The sequence below is a fragment of the Heptranchias perlo genome, unplaced genomic scaffold, assembly GCF_035084215.1.
Source record: "Heptranchias perlo isolate sHepPer1 unplaced genomic scaffold, sHepPer1.hap1 HAP1_SCAFFOLD_227, whole genome shotgun sequence".
Lineage (NCBI taxonomy): Eukaryota > Metazoa > Chordata > Chondrichthyes > Hexanchiformes > Hexanchidae > Heptranchias > Heptranchias perlo.
This window is the reverse complement of record NW_027139241.1, coordinates 257,501-265,094: the sequence shown is the minus strand read 5'-3', so window position 1 is coordinate 265,094 and position 7,594 is coordinate 257,501. Positions and strand designations below refer to the sequence as shown.

The window sequence follows — 7,594 nt, the reverse complement described above, 5'->3', positions numbered from 1 at the left end:
CACTCAGAGGGTGGTGGATCTTTGGAATTCTCTACCCCAGAGGGCTGTGGAGGCTCAGTCATTGAGAACATTCAGAACAGAGATCGATAGATTTCTAGATATTAAAGGCATCGAGGGATATGGGGATGGTGCAGGAAAATGGAGTTGAGATAGAAGATCATCCTTGACCTTATTGAATGGCGGAGCAGGCTCGAGGGGTCGGATGGCCCACTCCTGCTCCTCGTTCTTAAGTTCTTATGTTAAGGTCTGGAATTCCCTCCCTAAACCCCTCGACTTCTCTCTCCTGCTTCCAGACGCTCCTTAAAACCTCCCTCTTTGACCGAGCTTTTGGTCACCTGTCCTAATATCTCCGTATGTGGCTCTGGTCTCAATCTTTGACTGATTTCCGCTCCTGTGAAGAGCCCTTGGGGAGGTTTTTACTACGTTAAAGACACGATATTAATACACGTTAGAGAGTGATGTGGAGTTGGAGATGGGGATGATTATACCCCCATGCTCAGTCTCCCAGGGGACGCTGCACCCTGCGTGTCCCTGCCCAGAGTGTTTTCACCACAGGCCGTATCAGTGTGGCTCGGGATTGGTCCACGTCAGGGCAGTAACACATCGAGACGTCCCCAGTTGCTTCTGGAAGATTCCACGAAGTACAGATGCAAATGTTGCCCGTGGAAGGCAGCCAGAGATACACCATGAGTCACTCTGGGACGCTGATAAATACCTGGGCAGGTGAACCTCTCTCAGACTTACCGACATCCAAGGTGACAGAAGTGACGAGCGCAGGTGAGAGATCGGCTCAGACTATTTTCGAAAGGTTCCTCTCAACTGACTCTGGGTCATTTGGGTTTCTAGGTTTCAGACTGTCCGAGGTCACCCCCATCATCTGACATCTGCAAGAGTGTTTTCAGACTCACTCTGATACCCAGGTAAAGGGTTTACGGCTCCCAGAAGAGTTCAGTTCTGGACACCGCACCTCAGGAAGGATAGATTGGCCTCGGAGGGGGTGCAGCCCACACTGACCAGAATGATGCCGGGGCTGAAGGGGTTAAATTACGAGGACAGGTGACACAGACTCGGCTTGTATTCCCTCGAGTGTCGAAGATTAAGGGGTGATCTAATCGAGGGGTTCGAGATGATTGAAGGATTTGATGGGTCGATGGAGAGAAACTATTTCCTCTGGTGGGGGGAGGCAGAACCTTAAAATCAGAGCTCGGCCGTTCAGGGGAGATGTCAGGAAGCATTTCTTCACACAAAGGGGAGTGGGAATCTGGGAATCCCTCCCCCAAAATACTGTCGAGGCCGGGGGTCAATTGAAAATGTCAAAACTGAGATTGTTCGATTTTTGTTGGGTGAGGGTATTATGGGATATGGAACCAAGGTGGGTCGATGGAGTTAAGATACAGATCAGACATGATCGAACTGAATGGCGGGACAGGCTCGAGGGGCTGAATGGTCTCCTCCTGCTCCCAAATTTCCTGTCTCTCTCTCTCCGTATGTCTGCCTCTCTCACTCTCACTCTCTATCTGTCTCCCTCTCTCCCTTACTCTGTCTCACACTCTCTCCCTTTCTCACACTCTCTGCTGCTCTCTCTCTCTGACTCTCTCTCTATGTCTATCTCTCTCTCTGTCTCTCTGTGTCTCTCTCTCTGTGTCTGAGTGTCTCACTCTCTCTCTCTGTCTCTCTGTGTCTCTCTCTCTCTGTCTGAGTGTCTCACTCTCTCCATCTCTCTGTCTCTCTCTCTCTCTGTGTCTGAGTGTCTCGCTTTCTCCATCTCTCTGTCTCTCTCTCTGGGTTATGTATCAGTCTCTCTCTCTCTCTCCCTCTCTGGGTTATGCATCAGACTCTCTCTCTCTCTCTGGGTTATGTATCGGACTCTCTCTCTCTCTCCCCCCACCCTCTCTCTCTCTCTCTCTGTTTTCTGTATCGGACTCTCTCTCTTTCTCTCTGTGTTCTGCATCAGACTCTCTCTCTTTCTGTCCCCCTCTCTCTCTCTGGTTTATGTATCGGACTCTCTCTTTCTCTCTCTCTCTCCCCCTCTCTCTCTCTCTCTCTGTGTTATGTATCAGACTCTCTCTCTCTCTCTCTCTCTGTGTTATGTATCAGACTCTCTCTCTCTCTCTGGGTTATGTATCAGACTCTCTCTCTCTCTCTCCCCCTCTCTCTCTCTCCCCCCCTCTCTCTCCCTCTCTCTCTCTCTCTCCCCCTCTCTCTCCCTCTCCCTCTCTCTCCCTCTCCCTCTCTCCCTCTCTCTCCCCCCCTCTCCCCCCCTCTCTCTCCCTCTCCCTCTCTCTCTCTCCCCCCCCTCTCCCCCCCTCTCTCTCCCTCTCTCTCCCTCTCCCTCTCTCTCCCTCTCCCTCTCTCCCCCCCCTCTCTCCCTCTCTCTCCCCTCTCTCCCCCTCTCTCTCTCTCTCCCTCTCTCTCCCTCTCCCTCTCTCCCTCTCTCTCCCCCCCTCTCCCCCCCTCTCTCTCCCTCTCCCTCTCTCTCTATGTTCTGTATCGATCTCCCTGCCCCTGTTAATTCCTCTTCTCTCTATTTCAGGATTTGGACCGTGCTCTCGGTTCCCACCATGTGGACTCTCTGGTTTTCTCTGCTGTTCCTGCTCTGGGCCCCCACATCAGACGGGACCGAGCTGAATAACGATGCCTTGGCCCAAATTGTCTCAAAGTAAGTGTATTTAAAGTGCACAAAGTTACCTCGAATTTACAGCACGGAATGCACAACGCTGTGTTAATGCTCCACGGGAGCCTCCTCCCTCTCCTCTTCATCTCCCCCTCTCCCCCTCTCCTTCTATCTCTTTCTCCCTCATGTGTTTATCCAGCTTCCCCTTAAATCCATCTCCACCATTCGTCTCGACCACTCCTTGTGGGAGCGAGTTCCACATTCTCACCGATCTCTGGGGAAAGAAGTTTCTCCTGAATTCCCCGATTGCATCAATGAGTGACTCTCTTATATTGATGGCCCCCCCGAGTTCAGGTCTCTCCCCCCACAAGTGGAAATATCTTCTCTACGTCTGCCGTATCAAAACCCAACGTAATTTTAAAGACCGATTGAGAGGAATGACCCTGTTCTCTGGGGCTGTGGAACATTTCATTTTGATGTTGTCTCGCACTGGTCCAGGGAGCTGGGATATTGAGTGGAGACAATGGCTGCCCCCACTCTCAGGTCCTCGTCTCACCCTTCCTGCCCAGGATAGGCTGGAACAGTACTGGGGAGATCAGGGCTGGGACTGGAGATGGACTGGCAGACGTCCAGACACCCTGTCCAGGCCTTTCACCAGTGAGAGAGCAGGGCTGCGATAAAGGCCCAGGTCCAGACACCCTGTCCAGACATTTCACCAGACAGTGGGAGAGCAGGGCTGTGATAAAGGCCCAGGTCCAGACACCCTGTCCAGACATTTCACCAGACAGTGGGAGAGCAGGGCTGTGATAAAGGCCCAGGTCTAGACACCCTGTCCAGACATTTCACCAGACAGTGGGAGAGCAGGGCTGTTATAAAGACCCAGGTCTAGACACCCTGTCCAGACATTTCACCAGACAGTGGGAGAGCAGGGCTGTGATAAAGACCCAGGTCTAGACACCCTGTCCAGACATTTCACCAGACAGTGGGAGAGCAGGGCTGTGACCCCACACACGGACACCGACTCCGCTCACCAGTGTGTGTGTGTCTCTCTCTCTCTCTCTGGTGTGTGTGTGTGTCTCTCTCTCTGGTGTGTGTGTCTCTCTCTCTGATGTGTGTGTCTCTCTCTCTCTCTCTGGTGTGTGTGTCTCTCTCTCTCTCTCTGGTGTGTGTGTCTCTCTCTCTCTCTCTGGTGTGTGTGTCTCTCTCTCTCTCTCTGGTGTGTGTCTCTCTCTCTCTCTCTGGTGTGTGTGTCTCTCTCTCTCTCTGGTGTGTGTGTCTCTCTCTCTGGTGTGTGTGTCTCTCTCTCTCTCTGGTGTGTGTGTCTCTCTCTCTGGTGTGTGTCTCTCTCTCTCTGGTGTGTGTGTCTATCTCCCTCTCTCTGGTGTGTGTCTCTCTCTCTCTGGTGTGTGTCTCTCTCTCTCTTTCTGGTGTGTCTCTCTCTCTCTGGTGTGTGTGTCTCTCTCTCTCTCTGGTGTGTCTCTCTCTCTCTGGTGTGTGTGTCTCTTTCTCTCTCTGGTGTGTGTGTGTCTCTCTCTCTCTCTGGTGTGTGTGTGTCTCTCTCTGGTGTGTGTCTCTCTCTCTCTCTGGTGTGTGTGTGTCTCTCTCTCTCTGGTGTGTGTGTGTCTCTCTCTGGTGTGTGTCTCTCTCTCTCTCTCTGGTGTGTGTGTCTCTCTCTCTGGTGTGTGTCTCTCTCTCTGGTGTGTGTGTCTCTCTCTCTCTGGTGTGTGTCTCTCTCTCTCTCTGGTGTGTGTGTCTCTCTCTCTGGTGTGTGTGTCTCTCTCTCTGGTGTGTGTGTCTCTCTCTCTGGTGTGTGTGTCTCTCTCTCTCTCTCTGGTGTGTGTCTCTCTCTCTCTCTGGTGTGTGTGTGTGTCTCTCTCTCTCTCTGGTGTGTCTCTCTCTCTGGTGTGTGTGTCTCTCTCTCTCTCTCTCTGGTGTGTGTCTCTCTCTCTCTCTGGTGTGTCTCTCTCTCTCTGGTGTGTGTCTCTCTCTCTCTCTCTCTCTCTGGTGTGTGTCTCTCTCTCTCTCTCTGGTGTGTGTGTCCCTCTCTCTGGTGTGTGTGTCTCTCTCTCTGGTGTGTGTGTCTCTCTCTCTGGTGTCTGTGTCTCTCTCTCACTCTCTGGTGTGTGTGTCTCTCTCTCTGGTGTGTGTCTCTCTCTGGTGTGTGTGTGTCTCTCTCTCTCTGGTGTATGTGTGTGTCTCTCTCTCTCTGGTGTGTGTGTCTCTTTCTCTGGTGTGTGCGTCTCTCTCTCTCTCTCTGGTGTGTGTGTCTCTCTCTCTCTGGTGTGTGTGTCTCTCTCTCTCTGGTGTGTGTGTCTCTCTCTCTCTCTGGTGTGTGTGTCTCTCTCTCTCTGGTGTGTGTGTCTCTCTCTCTCTCTGGTGTGTGTGTCTCTCTCTCTGGTGTGTGTGTCTCTCTCTCTCTCTGGTGTGTCTCTCTCTCTCTCTGGTGTGTGTGTCTCTCTCTCTGGTATGTGTGTCTCTCTCTCTCTCTCTGGTGTGTGTGTGTCTCTCTCTGGTGTGTGTGTGTGTCTCTGTCTCTCTGGTGTGTGTGTCTCTCTCTCTCTGGTGTGTGTGTGTCTCTCTCTGGTGTGTGTGTCTCTCTCTCTGGTGTGTGTGTGTCTCTCTCTGGTGTGTGTGTCTCTCTCTCTGGTGTGTGTGTCTCTCTCTCTCTGGTGTGTGTTTCTCTCTCTCTCTCTGGTGTGTGTGTCTCTCTCTCTGGTGTGTGTCTCTTTCTCTCTCTCTGGTGTGTGTGTCTTTCTCTCTCTCTGGTGTGTGTGTGTCTCTCTCTCTGGTGTGTGTCTCTTTCTCTCTCTCTGGTGTGTGTGTCTTTCTCTCTCTCTGGTGTGTGTGTGTCTCTCTCTCTGGTGTGTGTGTGTCTCTCTCTCTCTGGTGTGTGTCTCTCTCTCTCTCTCTGGTGTGTGTGTGTCTCTCTCTCTGGTGTGTGTCTCTCTCTCTCTCTCTGGTGTGTGTGTGTCTCTCTCTCTGGTGTGTGTCTCTCTCTCTGGTGTGTGTGTGTGTCTCTCTCTCTCTCTGGTGTGTGTGTGTGTGTCTCTCTCTCTCTGGTGTGTGTGTCTCTCTCTCTGGTGTGTGTCTCTCTCTCTCTGGTGTGTGTGTGTCTCTCTCTCTCTGGTGTGTGTGTGTCTCTCTCTCTCTGGTGTGTGTGTCTCTCTCTCTCGTGTGTGTGTGTCTCTCTCTCTCTCAGGTGTGTGTCTCTCTCTCTCTCAGGTGTGTGTCTCTCTCTCTCTGGTGTGTGTGTGTGTCTCTCTCTCTCTCTGGTGTGTGTGTGTCTCTCTCTCTCTGGTGTGTGTGTGTGTCTCTCTCTCTCTCTGGTGTGTGTCTCTCTCTCTCTCTCTGGTGTGTGTGTGTCTCTCTCTCTGGTGTGTGTCTCTCTCTCTCTCTCTGGTGTGTGTGTCTCTCTCTCTCTGGTGTGTGTGTCTCTCTCTCTCTGGTGTGTGTGTCTCTCTCTCTGGTGTGTGTCTCTCTCTCTCTGGTGTGTGTGTCTCTCTCTCTCTCTGGTGTGTGTGTGTCTCTCTCTCTCTGGTGTGTGTGTCTCTCTCTCTCGTGTGTGTGTGTGTCTCTCTCTCTCAGGTGTGTGTCTCTCTCTCTCTGCTGTGTGTGTCTCTCTCTCTCTGGTGTGTGTGTCTCTCTCTCTCTGGTGTGTGTGTGTCTCTCTCTCTCTCTCTGGTGTGTGTCTCTCTCTCTGGTGTGTGTGTGTCTCTCTCTCTGGTGTGTGTGTCTCTCTCTCTCTCATGTGTGTGTGTCTCTCTCTCTCTCAGGTGTGTGTCTCTCTCTCTCTGCTGTGTGTGTCTCTCTCTCTCTGGTGTGTGTGTCTCTCTCTCTCTGGTGTGTGTGTGTGTGTGTCTCTCTCTCTCTGGTGTGTGTGTCTCTCTCTCTCTCTGGTGTGTGTCTCTCTCTCTGGTGTGTGTGTCTCTCTCTCTCTGGTGTGTGTGTCTCTCTCTCTCTGGTGTGTGTGTGTGTGTTTCTCTCTCTCTCTGGTGTGTGTCTCTCTCTCTCTCTCTGGTGTGTCTCTCTCTCTCTGCTGTGTGTGTCTCTCTCTCTCTGGTGTGTGTGTCTCTCTCTCTCTGGTGTGTGTGTGTGTGTCTCTCTCTCTCTCTGGTGTGTGTGTCTCTCTCTCTGGTGTGTGTCTCTCTCTCTCTCTCTGGTGTGTGTGTCTCTCTCTCTCTCTCTGGTGTGTGTGTCTCTCTCTCTCTCTGGTGTGTGAGTCTCTCTCTCTCTCTCTCTGGTGTGTGTGTGTGTCTCTCTCTCTGGTGTGTGTGTCTCTCTCTCTGATGTGTGTGTCTCTCTCTCTCTCTCTGGTGTGTGTGTCTCTCTCTCTCTCTGGTGTGTGTGTCTCTCTCTCTCTCTCTGGTGTGTGTGTCTCTCTCTCTCTCTCTGGTGTGTGTCTCTCTCTCTCTCTCTGGTGTGTGTGTCTCTCTCTCTCTCTGGTGTGTGTGTCTCTCTCTCTGGTGTGTGTGTCTCTCTCTCTGGTGTGTGTGTCTATCTCCCTCTCTCTGGTGTGTGTGTCTCTCTCTCTGGTGTGTGTGTCTCTCTCTCTGGTGTGTGTCTCTCTCTCTCTGGTGTGTGTGTCTATCTCCCTCTCTCTGGTGTGTGTCTCTCTCTCTCTCTGGTGTGTGTCTCTCTCTCTCTTTCTGGTGTGTCTCTCTCTCTCTGGTGTGTGTGTCTCTCTCTCTCTCTGGTGTGTCTCTCTCTCTCTGGTGTGTGTGTCTCTTTCTCTCTCTGGTGTGTGTGTGTCTCTCTCTCTCTCTGGTGTGTGTGTGTCTCTCTCTGGTGTGTGTCTCTCTCTCTCTCTGGTGTGTGTGTGTCTCTCTCTCTCTGGTGTGTGTGTGTCTCTCTCTGGTGTGTGTCTCTCTCTCTCTCTCTGGTGTGTGTGTCTCTCTCTCTGGTGTGTGTCTCTCTCTCTGGTGTGTGTGTCTCTCTCTCTCTGGTGTGTGTCTCTCTCTCTCTCTGGTGTGTGTGTCTCTC

General features: G+C 52.1%; 1 protein-coding gene across 1 annotated transcript in view; it reads left to right on the top strand.

Annotated features, from left to right (window-relative positions):
* Positions 1-754: 754 nt before the first annotated feature.
* The window catches only part of LOC137310141 (uncharacterized), a 31,255-nt gene continuing 24,415 nt past the window's right edge, over positions 755-7,594 (top strand). Inside the window, exons 1-2 of the mRNA XM_067978115.1 lie at positions 755-777; positions 2,534-2,659. Of these exons, the coding sequence (XP_067834216.1) occupies positions 2,562-2,659 (98 nt within the window). The 5' untranslated portion in view covers positions 755-777; positions 2,534-2,561. The remainder of the gene's footprint in view (positions 778-2,533; positions 2,660-7,594) is intronic.